Source organism: Nyctereutes procyonoides, unplaced genomic scaffold, assembly GCF_905146905.1.
Source record: "Nyctereutes procyonoides isolate TBG_1078 unplaced genomic scaffold, NYPRO_anot_genome, whole genome shotgun sequence".
Taxonomy (NCBI): domain Eukaryota; kingdom Metazoa; phylum Chordata; class Mammalia; order Carnivora; family Canidae; genus Nyctereutes; species Nyctereutes procyonoides.
This window is the reverse complement of record NW_026575126.1, coordinates 34,176,565-34,202,433: the sequence shown is the minus strand read 5'-3', so window position 1 is coordinate 34,202,433 and position 25,869 is coordinate 34,176,565. Positions and strand designations below refer to the sequence as shown.

The 25,869-nt window shown below is 43.6% G+C and overlaps 1 protein-coding gene across 1 annotated transcript in view; it reads left to right on the top strand.

Annotated features, from left to right (window-relative positions):
- Positions 1-244: 244 nt before the first annotated feature.
- VAV3 (vav guanine nucleotide exchange factor 3) overlaps positions 245-25,869 on the top strand; it is a 352,818-nt gene continuing 327,193 nt past the window's right edge. Inside the window, exon 1 of the mRNA XM_055339940.1 lies at positions 245-511. Coding sequence (XP_055195915.1) covers positions 308-511 — 204 coding nt within the window. The 5' untranslated portion in view covers positions 245-307. The remainder of the gene's footprint in view (positions 512-25,869) is intronic.

Sequence of the window (25,869 nt, the reverse complement as noted above, 5' to 3'; positions counted from 1 at the left end):
TCAGTCGCCGGGCGCCGGGCTCGCGAGTCGGAAGCCTGTGCGCCGCCGCCGCCGCCGCCGCCGCCGCCGCCGAGCCGGCCGGGGCGCACGGAGAGCGCGCGGGACTCGCTGCAGCGGCGGCCGGGCGGCGGAGCAGCCGGGCCGGGACCCGAGCCGAGCCCCGCGCGCAGCCCCCGAGCCGGCCGCTCCCGCGCCCCCGCGCCCCCCTCCGGGCTGGGGCCGGCCGCGGCGTCGGCGGGGCGCGGAGGAAGCGCGGCCGCAGCGTCGCCGCCTGCCCCGGCCGGGCCGCGTCCCGGAGCCGTCGGGCATGGAGCCGTGGAAGCAGTGCGCGCAGTGGCTCATCCACTGCAAGGTGCTGCCCGCCAACCACCGCGTGACCTGGGACTCGGCGCAGGTGTTCGACCTGGCGCAGACCCTCCGCGACGGGGTCCTGCTGTGCCAGCTCCTCAACAACCTGCGGGCGCACGCCATCAACCTGAAGGAGATCAACCTGAGGCCGCAGATGTCCCAGGTAGGGAGGCCCGCGCCCGCCCCCCGCCGGCAGCCCCCCCAGCCGGGACCCCCCACCCCCCCCCGCCGGCAGCCCCCCCGCCCCCCAGCCGGGCCCCCCCCAGCGGGCAGCCGCCCCCCCAGCCGGCTAATTTCTTTGTGTAAATGCACACATCTGGGTGCGGGCCGGGCCCGCCTACGCCGGGGGCCTCGGCCCGACGGGCTGCGGCGCGGGGGCCCTGGCCGACGCCGGGTGGGTGCGGGCGGCGCGGGGCCCCTCCTGCGGGCCTTCCGGGCGGCGGCGGCGGCGGCGGCCCTCGCAGGGTGCCCGTCCCCTCCTCGGTGCGCTCGGGAGTCGCGCAACAAAAGGAGTTTGCTCCGGCCTTTCTGCCACCGCTGCTGAGGGAGAAACTGAGACGATGGGGGTGACTGCGTTTAGTCTGCTCTTTGCTTTGCGTTCCGTCCCCGTGTCTTCTTGAAAGAGGAACCACGACCCGAGGGCGAGCGTAGGAAGCGCAGGGCGTTCCGGGACCGTTACGCGTGCGGCGGCGGCCCTGGGGCGGCGGGCGGTCCCGGGAAGCCCGCGGAGCCGGCGGCCAGCTGGCAGCCGCTGTTTGTGGCGAGCCCGGCCTCCCCAGCGGCGACGGGAAACGAGAAGTTTCGCTAGAGATTGTGCTTCCTTCACCCGGTGCTCGCCCAGGTGGCCCGGTGCAGCCTAGCGCCGAGGGGCCGCCTCCAGGGGTTTCACAGACCGAACCAACTCGGACTCCGGGGGCCGTGCGCATCTAGAGGCAACTCCAGAGCCCCAGCTCGGAGGCGCGGTACTTTCGTGCTTCTGTCAGAAAGGTTCCGTGCAGAAAGATCCTAAACCCCATTCAGCACCTTTGTTTTCTCTTTGTCCTATAGAAAACCGTCCTCAACTTGGGAGGGGGGAGGAGCCCCCTCCCAGACACACTTTATCACTAATCCTGAGTGATAGAGCCTCAGCTACCGGCAACTAGAGCGGTGCCTTTTAAAATGGAACTGACTCCATGAAGTTTAATAATGATGCATTTAAAGTTAGAGCACGCACATTCATCTTCTCTTCTTGATGTCAGCATTTCACCAGAATTCCTGTGCACCCCACATTCTGCCTCCCCTGCTTGTCCTGTCTGCCTTCAGTCAGCTGGTTAGCAGCCCCCAAGACAGAGCAGGCTTGTATGTGGTGAGAACCACATGAATTTAGAAGGGCGATAAATTATTTCAGACTTTGCCATAATCCCGGGTGATGATTGCTAAATCTGTGGACCCCTTCAGAGTTGTCTCGATTCTGGATATCCCGTGAAGGAGTCTAACAGACCTTTCCAGTAACCTAGAAGCTGCTATTCTGAGCAAAGTTCTATAGGGAGCTGCAGTTGGTTGTCCAGTTTTTACAGATGACCATTTTCCACCTGGCCTATGGTCTCAGGAGGCAGTGCGGGTCAGGATGCCTTGGTCCAGCAGCAGGGAATACAGTATTGTGTGCTCTTCCTGAAACTTCAGTTTCCTGGAACCCTCAAAGCTTGTTCAATAAGTTGTTCTCGATAATCAATTTCTCTGGACAGCTGAGGATCTCTCGCTTTTAATCTTCTAACCTTTATTTGGATGTTAACAATGGATGAAAATCTTTTCAAACGGGTTTTTGCCCTTTGTAGAAGATAGTCAATGTAACTTAATCTTTTTGATCACTGAGGAGCATCGTTATAAGCATCATTAATGGAAATTGAGCACATATGTGCTCTAAGAATCCGATTCCCTACTGGGGGTCCCACAATGAACGCATCAGGATCCTTGCCCTAAAGGAATTATTATACTGTGCTATCAGAGAAGCCATCAGATTATAAAGAGGTAAACAGCTGAATGACTTGCCTTAGGCTATTTTGCGTTTGAATTAATCTGTCCAGTCCTGAGCTTTCTAGTTTCAAATTAAATGCAATTTTCTCTGTAATGTCCTGTGAGTGAGGGCTCCTCTCAAAAGTGAACCCCTGAAGGTTAGTAGTTGGATATGGTGTGTCTGTCTCTGCTTCCTTCTTGGTCCTGGACCACATTGCAGAGGGAAGGCAGCCGAACAGCTGCTGGATAGAGGAGTTTGTATTATAGATTGTCATTAAATCCTTAAATGACACTTACTAATGGTTTCATTAAACAAGGTGACCTATTTAGCAGGCCTACAGTGTCTAGCACTTAATAGGTGTTCAGTATTAGTAAAATTATTTAAAATGTTTTTTTCCTACTGTCATATTAATAGGTTACAATCAAAATTTTAAAATAACTGCAAAATATGTAAACCCCTTTGGAATGATATTTCTACTCCCATCTTTCTAGCTGCTTCTGGTTGGTTTTATGACTCCTAACCCCATCAGTGATATTCATATTGTATAGTGAATCACCTAGTAACCTAGCGAAATCCTGACATGCTTCCCCGGGATACCAGAGAGTTGGGAGAGCTTGGTTCATGTCTCAGAGTTAAAGAATGAGTCTCCCAGCAGAGTTGGCAAAGCGGTAGAAGTTTACTAAACAGAGATACAGAGAAAGCTCTCAAAAGTGAGAGGGGTCCTGACAGGGTTGCCATTGAGGGGTTGTCTTTTGTAGGAAACAGACCCGGGAACTTGGTATACTTCTTGTCAATATCTGTGTGGATTTGTCAATATCTTGTCTATAGTTAGAACAGATAAGATGGACTCCTAATTATCATAATAATAAACAAGCTGTTCTTGCAAATGTCATGAGCCCAACAAGGTGTTCCCTTCCCTCTGGTTAATATCTTCTTCATGACATTTCTCTACATCTAGGATTTCTGTGAGTCTAGTCAGGTAGCCTGTGGCATTCTTGTGCCTCTGTGGTTTGAGCAGGGACTTAATGACCTGTGTCTTTGTAGTCTGGTGAGTTTCTGTGACTACTTAGTAGCCATTAAAGTGGGATACTCCCTGACATTTTGGAGCTAGGGAGCCAGGTTTATTTTTTCTGTTTTTACTGTCTTAACCTTTTTTGTTGGGCTGGGCAGGAGCCTGACTCTGGGGCCTTTCCCTTATCTTTTCCTGCCTAGCCCCATCTGCCCCTAACTTGTTCTTGTATCACTAGCAGACTTTATTCAGGCTCCCTGCTCAGTGGGGAGTCTGCTTTTCTCCCTTCCTCTGTTCCTCCACACCTTACCACCCCTCTCCCCATGCTCTCTCTCAAATAAATCTTTTTTTTTTTTTTTTGAAGTACTACTTTAAAGGCCCTGATTTAGATTTCATTTAAAATGAATTAGAGGGGGATGCTTGGGTGGCTCAGCAGTTAAGCCTCTGCTTTCAGCCCAGGGCTTAATCCTGGAGTCCCGGGATGGAGTCCCACATCGGGCTCCCTGCATGGAGCCTGCTTCTCCCTCTGCCTGGGTCTCTGCCTCTCTCTCTCTTTCTGTGCGTCTCTTATGAATAAAGAAATAAAATCTTTAAAATACGGTAAAATGAATTAGAGGAAGACATTCATCAATATTTAGTCACCCATTTAACATGTTCCTTTTATAAAGAATAAGTCTAGATGATTCATGGAAATCCAAGAAACTTGGCATCTGTATATATTGGATTTATTTTTCATCCAAAAGGTTGTTAGGTAGGATATAAAGCACACAGGCGCTTATCTCCCAGAACTGTTTATCTGTGAGAGTTGTATCAGGAGTGCGTTGTGAAAGGGCGTAGGTTGTAGCCTTGATGTTGTTTTTAGTGGTTAAGGTCTCTGAATGCATATAACCAACCAGAGGTCTATCAATGAGATTATTTTAATCTTAACTATTTTGTAATGGAAAATTTGTTTTAGGATGAGAGTAATACATTTGATGAATTTACTTACTACTGTGTATGGTATTAGTAAACTTTGAATTGTCTTAAAATGAATTATTCAGGCTTTCAGCAAATACTTGGTTCTATGTGTCAGGCACTGTTACAGATACTGGCTTGAAGCAATAAACAAAGGCCACAAAATTCCTGCCCTAAAAGGATTTATACCTTAGTGGGGGACATGGACAACAGAGAAATAAATGACTATTATAGCATGTCCTATGAGGAGACTTCAACCCCGTAAGGGACTAGAGCAAAATGTGATTGTTTCATAGAAGGTAGGAAGGGCTTCTCTGAGGTGGTGACAATTGAGTAGGAACATGAATAGAGTAAGGGAATGCAGAATATGGATGTTCGAAAGATTTTCGCTGGCAGAGGGAATACCAAGGGCATAGGTCTTGAGGTCAATTACATGATGCGTACACTGGAGGAATAGCAAGGCCACTGTGGCTGGAGGAGAGTGAGTGTAGGAAAGAGTGGCCATGGTGAAGTCAGAATATGGGAGCCAGATTTTTAAGGCTAATGTGTTCTTGTAAAGATTTTGACTTTTCACTCTGAGTGAAATGGGAAGGCTCCTGACTGGATTTACCTTTCAAAAGGGTCACTCTGGCTGTGTGCTGAGAGTAGATTATAGAACAGCAAGAATGGAAGCAGTCAGGTTAATACAGTCCCTCCAGCAAGAGATGAAGGCAAAATCTGACCAGAGTGATAGCAGAGCAGATGGTGAGAAATAGTTCAGTTCTGCGTATGTTTTGAAGAAAGAGTCAGCAGGACTTCTTCATGTTGGAGACCGCGTAGGTGTATGAGAAGAAGAGCCAAGAATGACTCCAAAATTTTGGCCTGGGAAGTTGGAAAGATGGAGTTGCCCTTACCGAGATGGGGAAGACTGGAGCAAGGATAGCTTTTGGTGGATGTCCGAAGAGATCGGGGAGGTGTGAAGCCAGCTATGTTTGAAATGCCCTGTAGACGTCTTGGTGGAGATGCTGAGCAGGCAGTGGAGAAGTTGGGTTGTAGGTGTGAATTTTGGAGTCATCAGTGTAAAAGTGGTATTTAAAATCATGAGCCCAGGTGATCTCACCTAGGGAGAAGTGTAGAAAAAAGGTCAAAGGAGTGAGCCACTGGCCTTGCCCATGTGTCAAGGGTAGAAGGATGAGAACCTATAAAGGAGTTGAGAGGGAATGGCCATTGAGGCAGGAGGTGAAATCAGCAGAGTGTGGTTTCAGGAGACCAAGTGAATAAAGTTTTTCTGGGAGATAGCATTTGGGATGTCTGCTCACTCTGCTGATAGGTCAAGTAAAACGAGGATGGACTGTCAAAAATGAAATTGCTTGGTGATTTGACAGAAGCAAATTTGGTGTGTGGTGGGTAAATACCCCACTGGAGAAGAGCAGCTAGGAGAGGATCAATGCAGACAGCTATACAAGCATAGACCCGTCTCTGGGAGTATGGTGTCTGTGATGGTGGCTTTCGGAAAAGACAAGAGATCTCGATAATTATTTTCTTGTCCAGTAGAATTTTAATTTTATACTTACTGAAAGCTCTTTTAGTTTTAGATACATATATAAAACTGCTATATGATAAAATGTATACGTAGAAAAAATAAATATATAAGAAAATATAAAATTTCATGTGTTCCTAAAACTTCTCCCTCAGATTGCTCCTCTTCATGCCATTTCCTCTCAGTCATTGATTTCTGTTTTTTACTCTGAGCATCAAGTGTAGGTGATGCAGCATTTCTTTTTTTTTTTTTAATTTTTTTTTTTTATTTATTTATGATAGTCACAGAGAGAGAGAGAGGCAGAGACACAGGCAGAGGGAGAAGCAGGCTCCATGCACCAGGAGCCCGATGTGGGATTCGATCCCGGGTCTCCAGGATCGCGCCCTGGGCCAAAGGCAGGTGCCAAACCGCTGCGCCACTCAGGGATCCCATGATGCAGCATTTCTAAAAGAGTACACCACTGTTGTCCTCAGGATTTCCTTCCAAGCTCTAACGTGCAGTTGGATTTTGTTGCTGTTACTACTTTTTCAAAAAGGAAAAAACAAAAGAACAAAAAAATCCTTTATTTTTGCTATATATAACGGTCTGTTTTTTCAAAAGCTAGGATTGTATTAGTTTTAGCATTAAGGTGGGCATTCCAATACGTCTACACTCCTTGTCCCCCAAACACGGGGGTGCTGTGTGAAGATGACTGGGTTATTCTGAAGGGAGGCAAAAAAGGCAGTCATTGTCCAAAAAGAGTGGTGTGCACAGTTACAGCTTTAGTGAATCAGTTCAAAATAATGTCCTTATTAGTCTTCTCAGGAATCAGGAATCTCTTTGCCATTTGTAAGATTATTCTCTTGAATAATCTGTCAGCATAATGTTAAACTTGATACCAATAGATCTTTTCATATAAAGTAGTTAAGTCCTGTTAAGGCATCTTGAGCACTTGCCCTGTAGGCATTCTTGATGGCTTACCCTGGGCTCCCTGGGAACCGGAGCCTGGGATAAAGGATAAAGTGCTGAGAGGTCATTGGTGAGGTACGATCCCATGGCTGCCAGGGTGAGCAAAGTGGGAAAGTATGAGTGGGTTGTTTCTGTTTTGTGGATGGGGGATAAATGTATCACGTTTGTAATGCAGACACCTTTCAGTAGGGATACCAATTTCCTGGTTTTCAAATACAATAGACTCTTTCCCAATTATTTTTCTTAAACTCTCTATGATATTTGACAGGGCCTCTTCTGTTCCTTCTGAAACTCTCCCTTAGTTCCTACCACACTGCACATTCCTCATTCTCATCACTTTTACTATCCTCTCTGTTTCTTCGCTGGTTTTTCTTTAAACATCCCATAGAAACTTGTATTGCCTCCTTCATTGTCTTTGTTCGTATTCCCTTTCCCGCGTCCTTTCAGCTCACTGTAACGTTACCTACTTTTCATACCTCGGTGGAGCCCAGATTCATACTGATAGCCTACACCTGCCTGGTGGCATCTCTGTCTCTGTTGGTGCAACCATTTCACGGATTCCAGCGGTGACCATCACAGGATCCGACTTCACTGCAAAGCTCGCCCCCAGCAGGGAGGGGGAAGGATGAGCGTGATGGGCTCACCTGGGCCTGAGCAAGGCTGCTCCTCCAGTTCAGACAGGGGAGGAGGTGGCCGGTGACTGCCATGCCAGAGAAAGGGTGGGACACGCACGGTAGAGAAGGACAGAAAGTTGGACTTGCTGGAGAGTTGGGATGGACAAGGCTTTGGGGCCTTTCCCATGCAGTGAGAGTTAGGAGTATCTAGAATGAGCCTGTGTTTCAGGCTTGGGTAATGGGGGACTTGTGAGGGGGCCGATAGAGGACTTGCAGATTCAGAGGGAAACAGCACATTCAGTTTGGCTGTGAAGTTTGAAGCTACTATGAGTTACTTTCTGTATTCCCTGTGTCAAGCATCCTGTTCTCTTACTACTGTTTCTTTCTGGCTTACTCAAACTCCTAAAATCCAACAATCTTTTGAACTCTTGGTCCTGTCACCTCTTCACCGTCTTTGTGTCTTTATTTCCTTCCTCCTTGGCTTAAATACTGCACCATTATAATTCTGGCTTCTCTTGATTTGTGGTACTTATTTGAGTAAAGGGCAGCCCTGGTTAAATCCTACTCCACTTACTCCTGCCTGCATCTTGGCTGTTGGATCTGTTGGAGAACATTCAGATTGTTCTCACTTTAAATTTATGATCCTTAACCTGGGTAGTGTGGGGCACCCACACTACCCAGCCATCTGATTGCATTTCTCTAGACCAGAGGTTCTCAAAGTATGTGAACCTTTAGGAGGTATATCTACCATAGATAGATACCTTTAGGAGTTCCATAGGTCAAAACTCTTTTTTATAATTAAGACATTATTTGCCTTTTCTTCAGTATTCTCATGGTGTATAGTGGAATCTCCAAAGCCTGCATGACACTGCTCATGTCATTGCTGTGATGGACCACGGATTATGTGCTTGTAGATATTTTAATAGTTTCTCAGTTGAGAATACTAGTATATTAAATGTTGATAGATATAATCCCCATAAACAGAAGCTGCTGGGGGTTCTCAGTGATTATTGTTTCCCCAATAATTATTATATTATTGAGATTTATTTGAGAGAGAGGCAGACACACAGGCAGAGGGAGAAGCAGGCTCCTTGCAGGAGAGCCCAATGTGCGACTCAAGTCATGGAACTCTGGGATCATGACCTGAGCCAAAGGCAGACAGATGCTCAACCACTGAGCCACCCAGGCGCCCCATCCCCCATTAATTATTTTAAGAGTGTAATAAGACCCTGAGACCAAAAAGTTACAGAACTGCCCTAGACCATTTACTTTGACTCTCCCTGATGACTACTTGTACCTTGTTTTATTTTTTTTTATTTTAAAAGATTTTATTTATTTATTCATGAGAGATAGAAAGAGAGGCAGAGACACAGGCAGAGGGAGAAGCAGGCTCCTCGTCGGGATCCCGATGTGGGACTCGATCCCAAACCGGGATCATGCCCTGAGCCAAAGGCAGACACCCAACTGCTGAGCCACCCAGTTGTCTCCCTTCTTTTTTTAAGTGTAGTTGACACACAATGTTACGTTAGTTTCAGATGTGTGACCTAGTAATCGCCAAGTCTACACATCACATGCTATGCTCACAAGTACAGCTGGGACCTGTCACTGTACAACATTATTGCAATACCGTTGCTTATGTTCCCTATGCTGTACCTTTCATCTCATCCCTGTGACTTCTTTCATAAGCGCTGGCTTGCATCTTCCATTGCATTTCACCCATTTTGCCCATCCTCCCACCTCCCTGGTACTTTTTCTTGTTGAATCTCCTTCATCTTTGTCTCCATTCTTCTCTCTCATCTGGTGACCTTGCTTCCTAGTCTACTGAGAAAACAGACCATCAGAGAACTTCCTCACATTCTCACCTTCTTGCGTCTGTGCCCATGGATGATGCTTTCTCTCCTGTTCATTGGGTGGATTATCAGTGCTCCTAGCGAAGGCCAGTTCCTTTGTCACTCTATCCCCATGCTTTCCTGTGTCACCTGTTCTCTTCTGGAGCTTACCGTTTGAATGCGCAAATGCTGTCCTTACCCTCATTTGATTCAGGATATATTTTCACAGTAGAGTCACAAAGGCTTGCTTGAACATTGAGTATGGTGGAGAGTGAGGATTCCTAGGGTTTCTCTGAACTGCTGGGGCAAACAGTCAGGTAACTGGAGTCAGGTAATTCCTCAGAACTGGAGGTTCCTGGTGGACAAGGGGCTAAAATCCAGATTCATTAGTAAGCCTGCAAGGACCTGTTGTCTAGTCTGCTAGAGGTGTCTGCTCCACCTCTCAAAGTTTTCTTCCACTCTGTGCTTCCTGTGCTTTTTGTGGCTTCTCAGATGAGCTGTGCTGTTAAATGTCCTGTCTTACAGCACGTGCGCATGTCTCTGCTTGAAATGCCCTTACATGTGTGATTGAAGATGTAGTTCAAGAGTCACCCTGGCTGATAACTTACTGCTTTGTGCCACACTGTATAGTGTGTATAGGTGGAGCGTGACACTCCTTGCACTGTTTTTGCAATACTTTGTGTGCATTCCAGGCTGTGACCTGCATGAGGCTGCCATAGGCTTGTTCATTTACACAGCTCTAGAAATTGATGCCAAGACTCATACATAATACACATAAATAGCCATAAACTAAATTCATGGATGGATGAGAAATGATAACTTTTTTAACCACTTTTTCAAACATACCTATAAATTTTAATAAGATGTACTTGGCACTCTGTCATTAAAATTCAAAAACATCTGTTCATTGGGTGCCATTACTAATAATAGATAATATTACTTTACCAGTCAGCCACCTGAATGACTTTCAAAAAGTGTCTAGAACTGTTTGTTCTTCTTCCTCATGTCTAAAATAGGCCTAATAAAAGAACCTACCCCCCTAGGGTGGCTGTGAGGACCAAATGAATTAGCTCTGTGACAAGCGCATAACAAATTCACAAATGTTGATTCTTGGGCAGCCCGGGTAGCTCAGCGGTTTGGCGCTGCGTTCAGCCCAGGGCCTGATCCTGGAGACCTGGGATTGAGTCCCATGTCGGGCTCCCTGCATGGAGCCTGCTTCTCCCTCTGCCTGTGTCTCTGCCTCTCTCTCTTTGTGTCTCTCATGAATAAATAAATAAAATCTTTAAAAAAAACAAAACAAAAAACAAATGTTGATTTTTTTTTTTTTAAACTATGATGATTACTACTTCTGCAGAAACCTACAAGGCAGAGTGTTAACGTTTTGCATGAATTAACTCCTTGTCACACTACAATGAAACCATCACTGTTACCGGCATGTGATAGCTACTCTCCAATGCTAAGAGGAGTGTAGTAAATTGTACTAGCAAGTGGTTCAGGGTGGAGCCAAGATCAGAATTAGAATTCTGTATAAAGCTACCTGAGTTCCTTCAGCAAGGCTATTGGAACATCTGAATGTGAATTGTAGTGAATCCACACCCCCCCCTTCTATTGTTCTCTTGCAGTCTTTGCTTAGAAGAATGTTCTCAGGTTGGTTTTGTGGTTATTTACAATAGCACCTCCATACTAGTCACTGAGTAATAATTTTGGTTTCAGGGTATTGAATGTATCAGCTGGATGATTTTATACACACATCATTTCATGCAGTGTACAATAGGAGATAGACTTCTGACAGGTATATGATGGTGAAAGGAAATAAAATCGGGTAGAAAAATGAGGAGAGTTAATGAGAGAGCAGGAGAATGAGTGTAGCTCATCCTTTTTGGCCTTTTAATGCTGTGCCTCGTGACATGTGGTCCTGCGCACAGGTTCTGTGCTCTGTTCCTGAGTGAACTCAGGAGTGCCTACATTTCCCCAGGCAGGGGGAAACGTCATTGTTTTAAATAGTAGGCTTTCAAATGGTTATCTTTTTTTTTCTTTATTATAACCATTCTTCTTGTAAATGCATGGACACCTATTATTAGCTGTTATTTAGCCTGTTATATATCTTCATGCAACCCTGTTAATATAGATCCTGCATTGTGGGAAGGCCAATCACAAGTTTGCATTTTGCCTTTCTCCAATCTTAAGTATTTAGTGGACAGAACCATGAATAGGAAAGTAGTAGATACTTTTGGTATTCATAGAAAATTATTTTAGAATTTTGTGCTGCTATCTGAACATGCTTTCAAAATTTGTGTTGCAAGAATTGTACTCAGCCTTTGAGTTGCTTGCTTAACAGGAAGCCAGCAGGATATGCTACTCACATGGGAGTTCTCTAAAGGGTCAATTAATATGGAATAGTCAATGAAACACTTGATACTCACCTTCCATGATTTTTCAAAGTGCTTGCCTTAAAATAGATCAGTAACAGCTGGCTTGAATAAGCAAGCATCATGCCTCTGTGCCCACTAATGTCAGCCTTTTCCTGGGAGCATGGGGCAATATGGTTTAATGAAAAGGCTTCAGGCCAGGAGTCAGGGGACCTGAGAAGCTCAGCTGTGTCTCTAACATGTGGCCTTACCAAATACCTGCTTTTGTCTCTGCCTTCCATGCTTATAGCAATAATAGCAAATACTGACATACCAGTAATATGCTGAATAGCAGCTAAAATTTTTTACGCATATTTAGAGCTCATTAAAGAGGCATTATGGTTGCATGAAGAGAGCTTTGGGACGAATCAGATATATTTGAATCCCAGCTCTGGCGAACTTGATGACTTTGGGGAAAATTACTTGTTGCGTCTCAATTTCTGCATAGGCAAAAAATTGTAATACCTACTTTGCAGGATTGTGGTGAGAATTAAATAATATTTGTAAAATGCTTGGGGCATAGTAGGTACTCAGCAAGATTTTATTTCCTTCCTCTTCTCCCACATCCTTGATCCTCATGAGTCTAAGAGCCAGGAAGAACAAGATCTTATCACTGCTCTACAGAGAAGGAAATGGAGGTGTGCACTGGAAATGGAGGTGTGCACTTTGTTCAAGGTCACACAGACAGGAAGTGGTGAAGACAGGACTTGAATCCAATTGTCCTAATTCCAAATGCTGTGAAGTTTCCCATTCCTGCTACCAAGCTGAGTGGTTGGATGGTGAATCGTGTGAGGAAATTACTGGGAATATGTTTGGGAAAAGCCAGGCCTGCCCTGCAAGTACAGAATGACATTGTAATTCCTTGTACTGAAATTTACTGTATTTCAAATAGAAATGCCTAAACTAATGAAATTGGTTTACATTTATTTTAGACTCTGATGATCTAGTTCATGGATTATTTGCTTTTTGTTAATTTCTTAGCTCCTCCACTATTTCGTTCTGTTTTTACGAGAATTTGTGCATATGAGTTCATTAAGTCATCAGTTTGTCTACTATATATTAGGTTTTACAGTAGATACTGAGGATTCAAAGGTAAATAAAACTCAGTCCCTGACCCAGTGTGGCTTTTAGTCTACACAGCCTGGATTTTGCTTCAGACATGCTTTTATACAACCAGAGGATGGGGAGGGAGACTACAGTTAGAGTGAATGAGCATGGCAAATGCTTGGTCCCAGGTAATGCATTTTTGGATGCCTTGATAATTTTGCTGACATGCAGTGTATGACATGTGCATGGGTTAAGGTATTTCTGTCCTTTCCATAGATATCTGTCTAGAATCTCCTATGTGCAGGGCACTGGAGTCCTAAAGATAAATTATAGGAACTTTCTGCATTTATGGGGCAGGAAGAAAGCAGATTTAGCCCGAGTCAGGTTTTTTTTTTGCAAAATGCAGAACGGAAGTAAGTCATTGGATGCTACGAGGCAGGTGCAAAAGTGCACATAGCTGGGTGAGCGAGATGACACCAGGAAGAGGATAGAGGCATGAGTGGTTACAGGAGAGGAAGAAGGCTTGAGAAAGAAACTGGGTGGGGAGAGAGAGTGTGTGTGAGATGAAGAATGTGCAAAGACATTCAGATCTCAGTGATGTCCCCAACAGGACAGTTATTCTGAGTGGTGATGAAATATTCTCCATAACATTAATATTGGAATATGGCCATGGCATTTGGCACGAAGATGTTAAGTTACATGACTTTGGTGAGTGGCCTGTGATATCCGATGATGGACTATTCTTTTGAGGATCTTAACCATTGTGGGAGCAGAGACCATATAGAGAGTCAGACTACATAATGGGGATGTAACTTAACTCACTGTCTAAGGCCTGTTCTCTTTCTGCCTCTAACCTCCTGACTAGCCACCTCTCACTCCCTCCCACCTACCTAACCGTTCATGGTCTTCCTTGTGCTACTTGTTGACTGATACTTCTCCTTTCCTTGGTCTGTTTGTTCTTGGCTGCATACTCCTCTGAGTCCTGCTCGGATATGTGGTCAGACTTTCTACATTCATCCCCAGTTCCTTCACCTGCTGTGACATTGGATGGGCCAGCCACCCCCTCCCTACAGTACCGTCCTCCACAGGCTTTCCCGCTCTTGCTTCTGAGCTGAAGAGAGCTGTTGGAGAAGCTCACTCACCAGCCTGCTTTTACTGCTCAGCTTCACTTTAGCTGGCCACTGTGTTCATCACCTCTTTGCAGTGCCTCCTGTCACCCTCTTGGCAGTGCCTACTGTCACCCTCTTGGCATCTTATTCCCCGAGTCAGACTCCAGCTCTGTAAATCCCAGAGAGAGTCCCCAGATTTGCTGCCGTCCTTGCAAGTTCACTTAGATTTTATCATTACTACCCCCGTCCTCCTGAGTCTTGCCCTTAATCTGTCCCATCTACCCCCCATGGTGGTGACCACTGTTACTGTTTCTAGAAATAGCAACTGTCCCAGACTTTACAAGTGTGCATCAATATGCACATGTTTTTGTTGCTTTCTTGGAGAGCTTTGGGTCTTGAAGAGAATATTTAATAAATTAGAAGCCCAGAGAGAACCAAGTGTTATGAAAACTTTGATTCTGAGAAGTTGGACACTATACACTAGAGGTATTCTTTTTGGTTTGTGGTCTCCAGAGCCCAGGGGTGTGCTTGAGTGAATGTCCACCAGTGAACCAGAAACTCAAGTCCCCTTTTTCAGTTCCCTGTGGCAACAAGGCTGCCTGCCCCTTTTGCAGCCAGCTTGGAGCATCTGTTTTTTACAAGCTTTTTTTGGGGGGTGGAGGGCGGGTGTGGGTAATGTTATCATTCAGGTAAGACAACTTTCCTTAATCGTGTGTGCAGTGCCTGACAGAGAAAGGATAGTTCTGTCACACTGATACTCCAAAATGTAGATTTAGCAGAAAGTTATTAAATTCCCTGGCATTTGACCTTCAAATATGAGAGAGCATTTGTTGGCTAAAGGAAGTTAGTAAGCTTAGGCCACAGTCAGCCACACAAGAAGTGCTTGAGATTATTTATGATGAGAGTACTTGAAAATAGAGCCTTGTGTTTTCCCATAAACTGTACTTGGGGATTCAGTAGAATGTCGCATTTATCCTCATGAGGAGGAAGCAGGGAATCTTTGGAGTTCAGAATGAGCGCTCACATGAAAGATCTGGGTGCTTCCAGAGACCCCATTTAAGGAGAGAATGTATCATAATTGCCGTTAACATCAGTTTCATTTCTGTAAGTTCTAAAATGTGAAGTTGGACTCTTAGGAGGGTTTATGTGGTGGCTCCGATAGTTAAATCCTTATTGAATTCTCTTTCTGATTGAGACCTGATCAGATCTCAGTCTGATTTAATGACCTTAGCAAAGAGAAGAGTAGTTAGAAACTTGGTAAAGGATGTATTTTTTTTCCATGTTTAATAAATCGTTCGCCAGTTTTCAGTGATGCATATAAATTAATTTCTCACCTATCTAGCTAGCCCTAAGCTATTCGGTAAGCTTACCTTTTTGGGAATTACCTAAAGCCTTGCTGGGCTTTATATAAAATAAAGCTAAATGAAAAAATACATTTAATAATAGCATCATCTCTCTATAGAAGAGAGAAAATAGATTTCTATATTCCATGTAAATGCAATAAGCTAAACTTCTTTTACACTAACCATTAGAGAGTTCTTAGATTCTGACTTAAGGACTTTTCCCATAAACTCATGAGGCAGCATTGTGTAGTTGAAAGCACCTGGGCCTTGAATATATTAACCTGGCTTTGGATCCTCGCTATGGCACTTAATAATCTTGGGTACCTTGGGCATTCTGCTCTTGGGTTTCCACATTTATAAAATACCTATTTGTGATGTTGAAGGGATGAAATTAATTGCAGTAATGCATATTTGATATTTGGCACTTAGTAGGTACTCAGTAAATGTGCCAATCCTTTCCCTTAAGCCTATTTTTTAAATCCAGGGAGATGACAAATTGCAAGTTAAGATGAGAAAGAGGGACAGCTGAAGTGAAATTGACAATAGTTAAACAACCCTATAAACCATGGACTCAAAAACTAAAAAAAAAATTAAACTTGAATTATGGAGAATGCTGCCGAACTAATCAACATACTACACTAGGCTCTGGGGAAGAATAGGTCCTATTTAAACGGACCAGTATGGCAACTGATTGTATCATTCAAAGAGTCATACAGTTACGGAGCTGGAAAAGTCCTTAGAGGCAATTGTAGCTCAGCTCCTTGGTTTTAAAAGTGGGCAGCCTGAGCTCTCTGATACATGCAATGATTTGCCCAAGGTTACTTGGTTTCCTGAGTAAGCGTGCATTACTTTTCTCACAACAGAATACTTAAGACTCAAGTCCTCAAGAGAAGTTAAATCCTATTAGTCCTTAAAATTTGGGGAAAATTGGGCAGCCCGGGTGGCTCCGTGGTTTAGCGCCTCCTTCAGCCCAGGGCATGATCCTGGAGATCCAGGATCGAGTCCCACGTCGGGCTCCCTGTGTGGAGCCTGCTTCTCCCTCTGCCTGTGTCTCCGCCTCTCTCTCTCTCACTCTCTCATGAATAAATAAAATCTTTAAAAATTTTTTTAGGGAAAATTGGAAAATGATTGAGTTCAGAATTTTTCCTGTGAAGTACTTCTTATAGAGGCCTTGCTCTCTTGCCTTCAACTCTCCATCCTTTCCTGTCTACCTTGGCTCTATCCATCCATCCCTTGGATACAGTAGTATCAGGGAATCTGTGGGAATAGGATACAAAGTGTCAGAATTTGGAGCTCAAAGTCTGGGGACAATGGACAAAACATTGAAAAAATGATTACAGTTGACTCTTAACAACATGGGGCTTAGGTGTACTGACTTGCTGTGCATTTGAAAATCTGTGTACGATTTGTGACTTCCCAAAAACTTAACCACTAATAGCCTGCTGTTAATCAGAAGCCCTGCTAATAACTATTGATAAACACATATTTTATATATGTATTATACTGTATTCTTAAAGAATAGAAGAATGCCAGATTTTGTGTCCCTCATCTTAATCACAGGATGCAAAATACATACATATGTGCGTGTGTGATGTATGTATATATGTATATGTATGAATGTATATACAATTCATACTCTGCCAGGCAGCATGGTATATTGAAAGAACATGGACTTTAGCATCAGACAGGCCTGCGTTCAAATCCCATCCCACTAGATGAGCAACTGCAGGCAAATCCCTTAGTCTCTCAGCATCTTAGTTTCCTTGCTTGTGAAATAGGGATAGTTCTTCCTGCATAGTGGAGAGCAAGTGAACTCAGGCTAAATGTCTAGCATAGCCCTGGGCATGTGGTAGGTACTTCGTGATAATCTGGGACCCTTTCCTTCTCCCGCCTCATCTAATCTTTCCATGGTATAGGGCTTTTCCCACAGTCCTTTGGGAATGATAACATTCTGTTTTGGCAAATTTTCTCTTCTGTTGTATTCTTTCTGCTGATGTTTTATTTAGGGTAATAGAATCTAAAGGCCTTAGAATATGATGACTTTATTTTTTTTTAAAGATTTTATTTTTATTGATTCATCAGACAGACAGAGACACAGGCAGAGGGAGAAGCAGGCTCCCTGTGGAGAGCCCAGTGCGGGACTCAATCCCAGGACCCAGGGATCACGCCCTGAGCTGAAGGCAGATGCTTAACCGCTAAGTCACCCAGGTGCCCCGACTATTATGACTTTAAAAGTGATTTAGTTTCCATAGTTATATTTACCTGTTGACAACTGTGATATAGTAAAAGAGAAAACAATCTACCAGGAATCGGGAGATTTGCATTCAAATCATGGCTGTATCACTAATTAGCTTTGTGATCTCTGAGGCTCTGTTAGCTCAGTTTCTCTGAACCTTCATTTTCTCCTTGATAACCAGGGGTTGGCTTTGCATACTGAAAAGAACGTGGGCTTTACAGTTAAAATTTAGGGTGTACTACTAATAAGCTGTATGATGTAGGGCAGGCTCTTTCACTTCTCTTTGTTACCTTAGTGGCCTCCAGAGAATAACACTGTCTATACTTTAGGTTCTCATGAGGATTGGATGGCATAAAGTATGATGAGTTCCTGCCTCTCAGGTTTGTACATTGTGAACTCTTAATCAGCAAGTGGCAATAAGTCCTTTCACTAAATATGATTATGGTTAGTATTAGTAATGCTTGTTTCCATAGAGAGTTGAGAGATTCACCAAGCATAATTATTATAGCTGAATTTTAGGAAAGATTCAGTAATTTTCTCAGGATCATGTCGGCAATGATAATGGAATAGTATGAAAATACTATAGCTGTGAAAATAATGAATAGTTCCCTTGATATGCTCCCTGTTTATAGAGTCACTTGGATTACTTCTAGTTCTTTTATAGATAGCTTGACAGTAAATGTCCTTGTATGTATTATTCCCCATCTTTGGGTTATGGCTTTCAACTTTATTTTCAAAGTGAATCTTCTAGGTCAAAGGTCATAAACATTTTGCAGCTCTTGTTAATATGCTGGCCAATGGTTTGCAGAAAAGTATTTCTAATTGGCAAAAGAGCAAATTTCTAAAGTTTTGGTCAAATACAAAGACTTTGGTATCATTTAGGTTTGATTCTTATTTATTTGCTGAATGACTTTGAGCAAATTAACCTCATTAAATCTGTTTTCTCATCTGTAAAATGGGATGTAAGTAGCCACCTCACAGTGTCTGCCAAGTACTTGGTTGGTGCCAAGTATTTACTGCTCAGCCTTCACTGTCTTTCTTGAATCCATCTGTGCTCCCCAACCCCATCACTTGGCCCACTGCCTCCTAATTGTGTATATTCTACTTTTTTGCCACTGCATTCTCCCAATTGCATTTTCAGTAATCTTAACATACACACACCCATTCCCATCACGTGAACTCTTTTGTAACTTTTAGAGTGCTTCCTTATCTCTGAGGGTAAAGAAGGCCCTTTGAGATCTTACCTTACTGTCCTCTCCAGCTTCAAAGCTCTTCTCTCTTGCTCATTCTGCTGCAGCCATGTTGGATATTTTTCTATTCCCAGAATTTGTCACCCTATCTTTTCCCTCTAGACTTGGAACTTGCTGTTTTGCCTGTTTCTTGGTTTTCAAATTCTCCATTTATTATGGCTTAGCATCCTTAGTGGTATTTGTTTCAGAAATTGATGTTCATGCTACACCTAAGCCTCATGATGGCAGAGACCACATAGATTTATCCACTGCTGAATTCCTGGGAATGGGCACAATGCCCAGCACATAGTGCTCAATAAATTTTTGGGAATGTATAAATAAATATAATAGTAACTTAATAGGTACAGAATAACTTATTAGCAATTAACATAGGAAAGAATTTTAGGTATAGTTTGTTAAAAGCCTTTGTGACTTCAAATTAGTTTGAAATTAAATATCAAAATCAAAGAGTTTCCCAAGGATTTTTTAAAAACCTAAATGTTTTATAATTTAGACCCTGTCTCTCTCTTTTTTTTTTTTGTAAGATCTTGCCTACTTTTTTCTTATATAATCTTCCATATTAATGAGGGCAAGTCTGAAGAGGGCAAATACTTACAGCAAGCATAGTTTAGCATCAAGTAGTCTTCCATCTTTGCCAACACCCTTCATCCAAGACCTATAATAACATTACCTGAACCATCCAGAAGGCTGGGCAGAGAATCCTCATAACCCAAATTGCAGCAGTACTTAATGATGAAGATGAGCATTCCTAGAAGATTGGATTATGCCCGATAGGTTTCCTGGCACTTGAGAACTCCAGCCATTTTGGTTTGCATTTCCCAGACATGTAACCTATTTTGTATTACATTGTTAGCCTCCACAAGTTCAAAACTGTGTTTTATTCATTCGAGGTGAGTTCATTTTTCCACTCACTATCCAAACAGTTGTTGAACTCCTGCTGTATTCAAAGCTCTTATTAGGCACTGAAGATCTAATGAGCTGACATTATAAGAGCAATACATTTTGGAGGACAAACTCTTTCCTCATACTTCATGTTTCCCTATGGATGAACTTTTGTTGAAGGATTAGAGTAATACCTGGGTATATGACTCAGCTTCTTCTGGGTGTTTTCTCTGAGCCCCTACTTACTTGCAGAGAGCGTGGTTGTTGTCTGGTGGATTCTCTGCTTAACCTACCAGCTTAGGTAGGCTAAGCAGAGTAGGTTCTGCCTTCAAGGGGGAGGCCTACAATCCCCCCCAACTCCCACCCCACCACAGGCGATGGGACAGGAAACGGAAATGTGGAGGGGAACAAAGGAGAGTTGTCATCTGTAAGCCACATTTTCCGGTATATATTAGTGTTTTTCAATGAAAAGTTCATGTCTTCATCTGATTTCTGTATCTGTTGCTCATTGGGTTTCTCACTCAGTAGGAAGAAGAGCATTTACTACTTTGACCTTTAGGGACCAGGAAGCTTATTGTGGTCTAGTCCATAGGCAGGTGGATTAACCAGGCACAGTTGTTTGTGATGGGCACTCAGGCCTTAGCAAGTGCAGGGTGCACTGATCCTAGCTGGGTTTTGTGGGTGGCCTGAGGCACTTAAACTTTGTATTTTGTGGGTTCTGCTTGGATTGGTGCTGTAGGTGAGGCTGAGGAAGGTGTTGATCTTTTTGGTCATTTGGGGTAGACTAGCATTTTCTGCTTTTGTGTATTTTAGCCAAAGTTCCTGGCCAGAACTTTGTACTGCAAAAGTGACCATGTTTCAAGAATGCTGTTGTGTGAGGTTCCTCCTTTAAATTGTGTAAATGAGGACAAGGTAGGAAGTGATAAATTGGCTTTACCACATTCAGTTAATTTTATTCCAGGCCAAAGGAAGACCCTGGAGGGATGAATTTTATGTAATTGTGTAGTTTATCTAAGATCTTTATAGACCACCAATCATGCGCAGACCAAGAAAGCACCCTCTCTGCAGAGAGACTGTCTCAAAGTCAAGCAGATGAAGGAACAGAGCTACTTACTGCCTCAGGGCATAGAAGCATTACTTTAATACTCCATCAGAAGCTCCTCTACACTGAAACAGGAGTTATATTTGCTCTGGATCTGTTGATTTCTCTAAGTTCAGGCCATCCTAGAACTGTGGCTTCATGTATAGAAGAGTGGTAGATTTTATTATGAAAAAATAAAAAAGGAATGAGAGCCTCTTTATTTAAGAAGTTTTTGATTTTAAATAGACAAGTGAGTCTGTGAAATGTGAACCCAAACATTAAGAAGATGATTTTAAGGCCTGTGTCTGCAAATGCTCAGATTCTAGAGATCAGGTGTTTTTTTTTTTTAATTTTAATTTTTAATTTTTTTTCTTTTTGGATTTTATTTATTTGAGAAAGTGAGATGGAGCCTGAGCCAGGGGAGAGGCTGGAGGCAGAGGCAGAGGGAGAGGGAGAAGTAGGCTTCCTGCTGAGCAGGGAGGCCCCATGAAGGGCTTCACACAGCTAGCTCCCTTGAGATCAGGACCTGAGCTGAAGGCAGACACTTAACCCATTGAGCCAGCCACCCAGGTGCCCCCAGGTGTTGTTTTTGTTGTTAACTTTTTTTTTTTCTAAAGGAAATCAAGACGGAACTAGAGTGGTTTGGAGAAATACTGGTCTTCTGAAAAGAGCAGTGGCAGACTGAAAAGACTAAGCCAAGAGAAAGGTTCAGATATGTGAGATATGAAAGGAAAAGGAGATTCATTCTTGTAGTACTACTTAGAAAGGGTAAAGGGCTTATAGAAATACAGCAAAGGACCTGGAAGTTTTTCACAAAAAAATCCAGGGAATTGCAAAGTGCCCCTTTAAAGATTCAGCTAGAATTTGAAGTAGGAACAGCTTGGAAACTTTCATCCTGTGTACTGCATAAGGATTTTTGCCAGTAGAGGTTGAAATGCAGTGCACTTTCTTTTCGCTGTGGAGCCTGGCCATTGTTATCCTGTGCCTCGAGAAGGCACCTTCTTTTAGTATAAAGTGTTTTCCTGTACCACTGGGCTTGTGGTGGTGGCCCTGGGATAGTAGTACCAACCAGTAACAGAGAATTTGCATTTAAGAGGGAAAGCCCTGAGATAGAAGCATAGAATACTGACGAGTTTACTGAATTTCAAGGTGACAAGTTGCTGTCATTAGACAAACAGGTATCACCTGTACCCTGAAAGCTCATGCCCAGGTTCTTCATGCAGCTGGACTTGCAAGGGAAGGCCTGGGAAAGGAGGCACATTCTAGGTTAGATGTGGCCCAGTGGGAGTCATGTCCTACCTGGGGTTATCTAACTTGGGAAGCTAGTTATTCATTCCCCCCCCCCCAACTATGATCATTCTAAGGTCGAAGAGAAGAGGACCCTCTGAGTCTTTCTCAAAAGAAAATTGGATTGGCACAGAAAAATTTAATGTGAGGGGTTAAGTCCTACTTCTGGCAAAAGTAAGGTACTGAGGATCTGGTCATAAAAGCATACAGGGATTCTGTGTCTGGAGATGTCCATGCAAGGTGTAGGTCCTCACAGGCCACCAGGGGCATGGGTTTTAGAAAGAATGGGGAACAGATCTGGAATCACTTGTTCAGATAGAACAAATGTGAAGACTAAAGGATAATCTTCCTTAGAAGGTAGTCCTCGTAGCCCACAGCAATCACACAGAAATGGTGGTTGCAACATATGCTATGGCGCCAGACTAAACACTCCTGATTATGAAAGCTTGTGGAGGTGCTGTTGACTTTACCAGGCACCGTACATGTTCAGCACCTGAGTGCCAGGAACATGGGCCTCAGAGGGGAACTGGAAGATCAGAAGTTTTGAACATGCAAGTGTGGAAAGAAAGAGTCTGTAGTTACGGCCTGAGGGGACTGGGGCTGCCAACCTTGCAAAGTGATAAATTTGGAAGAAGGCAGTGATACCTCAGTGCTGCTCTTTGAGAGAGAAGACACTATGCTATACTATCCACTATATCCACTATAATTGGATTGTCCATCTAGTGTGCAAGCGCATAGGGCCAAAATTAACCTGCTTGGAGGTGTACCCAAGCTGAGGGTTTTTATTTATTTACTGAAATTGTGGCAAAAGATACATAACATCAAACTTACATTTTAATCCTTTAACTGTACAGTTCTGTGGCATTAAGACCTTCACATTGTTGTGCAACCATAACCACCATCCATCCTCAGAACTTTTTCTTCTTCCCCAATTGAAACTCCTCTGTACCCATTACACAACAAGCCCCCCCACCCCCCTGGCCCCCTGACCCAGTCCTTGGCAACTCCCATTTATTTTCTGCCTTTCTGAATTTGACTATTCTGGGTCCCTCATGTAAGTAGAATCATACAATGCTTGTATGACGGGCTGATTTCACTCAGCATAGTATCCTTAAAATCCACCCGTGTTTTAACATTTCCTTTTTCAATGCTAATCCATTGTATACACACCACATTTTAAAAATCCATTTATCTATCAAGTGGTACAATTATGGGCATCCTGGCAAAAGGTTGTGGCCTTTTTTTGTTGACCCTCCCATTTTTCGGATGCCCTGGAGTTTCTGCCAGTGTCTTTAGAAGCATGTAAGTGAGTCTTGATTATGCCAAGTTCTGGAAACACTTTTGCTTGGGGTAGCTGCTCCAAGGCCTGAGGATTGACTTTTCTTTTCAGTTTGATATGTGTGGGGCCAGTGACTTTGGCTCTTCAGAAATGGGGGCAAATCAAGAAGAAGGGACATGAAGCTGAATCAGTGTCAGATGCCCCAAGGGGACTAGATTCTCTGATTGAATACCCAGTATGTTGGGCACTCTTGAGGTCATCAGAGGTACTTCCCTCCTATGGGACGCCTGAGATATTTGAGATATTTGAGCACCTCATGGGCTCAGTGCTATGAGATAATCATACACAAATGCTCTGGGTTTATCTAAACAGGAAACATGGAAGAAAAGAGCAGCCATTTCTGGCCTGGGCGCATCCCCGGGCTGGAACTCACCACTTGAAGTACAGGGATTGCTCTTCCCTCCATGCCTGCTTCCTCTTTTCTTTCTCCTGTTCCTTCCTTTTCCTAACCACAAGCCTCTTTCTGAAGGGGGCAGTTTTTTCCATCTTCTGGGAATTCTCTTTCTGTCCCCAACTATCCCCAATGTCCACCTAGGCTCTCCTGTCTGAGGAGCAAGATCCCGGAGAGCCTCTTGCCTCTGCCCTTCTGTTCCCTCTGGCAGCTCCTCCCCTCCTTCGCCTTCCTGGGATGGCATTCCCTGGGCCTTGTGCCTGAAGGATGGAGGGGAGAGGCATCTCTTCTAATTGGTTAGCTGGTCTTGTGATTCAAGGATCTTTTTCTTTAAAATCATTGTTTCCTCATTTGCATTCTCCTCACCCACTCCTCAAACCTGTTCATCCTTCTCAAGCCTGTTCATACTTTAGGAGTCCAGGATGGTTATAGCCCAAGAGTGTCCCCTTCCTGGCTTCCCGTGGGGATTAGGACTTAGGTCCACATCAGACATGCTGAGAAGACTGCAGTCATAACCTGGTGTGATAAGAGTGCATTTTATGATGTTGGAAAGGTGAAGCCAAAATTATTTCACTTAAAAAAAAAAAAAGCTTAAGTGATGGCTGCTGGCCCCAGAGCTTGATCATTTTAGCCTTGTTTATATGGGAAAATGTATTCTAAGTGTTTTTTTTTAATTTTTATTTATTTATGATAGAGAGAGAGAGAGAGAGAGAGGAGAGGCACAGAGACATAGGCAGAGGGAGAAGCAGGCTCCATGCACCAGGAGCCCGATGTGGGATTCGATCCTGGGTCTCCAGGATCGCGCCCTGGGCCAAAGGCAGGCACCAAACCGCTGCGTCACTCAGGGATCCCGGAAAGTGTATTCTAAATTCCAAAAACTAGAAATCTTAATGGATTACCTTTAAAATTATTTTGTTAAACTAAGGCCTACCTATTACCTGCACAGGTAAGAATACAGTATCCATATCATAGTAATGATTGGGACTATTTAGGACTCATCCTAAGAATTTTAGCATTATAGGAAGTTGGTGGATCTGCCTCTGCAAACCTTATGACTATTAAGATCTTTCTTGGCCATAATTTTTTGTGAAGTATGGTAATGATATATATTTTCTTTAGCGTTGTGTTAACATAGCAGTTGGGAGGCGTAAGTAGCCAAGCAACGGTGTGGGTATTCCCTCTTCCTTTTGCATTCGACTTATATTTGTTGAATGTCTTTTACTTTGCATGGTTGGTATCCTCTACCATTTAAGTTGAGGAATTACATGGTCCAGCAGGAAGGAAATGACATACTGCTATTTAGCAGGCTGAGATTGAAGTTTGGTTTGCAGAAAAACCTTTGTGCTGATGGTTATAACTAACTGCTGCAGTAACTAGCTGCACTCATGCAAAGGCCTGGGGGCATGCCTTCCCCAGTTATCATGGAAGGATTCAGTAAATTGTGTGCTGGTTTCATCCCTGCCTCTATCAGTAACATCTCAAGGGCAGTGGTGTTTTTTTGGGTAAATAATCTCATATTTTGTGATATGTTTTTCAAATCCTCAAATACTGTGATTTGTGTGGGTTATATGTGTGTTAAGAACACAGTTATAGTATGAATGATGGACCTTTCCTCCCCAAGGTGATGGTGGTGGTTGTGTGTAGACTCTGTCTCCCTTGCTTGGGCTTTACCCATTTGTTTGTGAGGTGTGGCAATCTGAGTAACCACTGTGGTCCTCCCATTGTGCACAGTGTTTGGAAATCTGATTGGTAGCATGAAGAAGGCAGTCTAAAGGAGGCATACTCAGTGTCCTTTTTAGTTCCTGTATATGAAGTCACAAGATCAGCAGGGGAAGGAGTGGTGTGTGATGTGGATTATCTTTTCTGTGGTATGGATGACATGTAAGCCATAAATTCCAACCTGGAAAAGAAGTTCAGGGGAGTCTGTTCTTAAGACGTCCTTATTTTCCCAGTGATTTCTTTGGCATCCTTGGCAGTCCTTGGCTTTCTTTCACCCATCATTCTTTTCCAACTTGAAATTCAGGCTTAGTGCAGTAAGTCACAGTCAGGCTTGTGACTACTTCAGAGGTGAGCTGTGACTCATTCGTGACTCACTTGGCCAGCTTAGGTTTCCTTAAAATTATTCAAATGAATGAAACAACTAAAAGCACAAGTTGCAAAGTCAAGCTAATGAAAGGATAGTGATTCGTGTAATGTCATTGCTGCTTCTCTAGAGGGGCCTGTTCTTAAATTTTTTTATTAATTGATATTTTCACATGGTCCTCTTTTTAAAAATTCTGTAA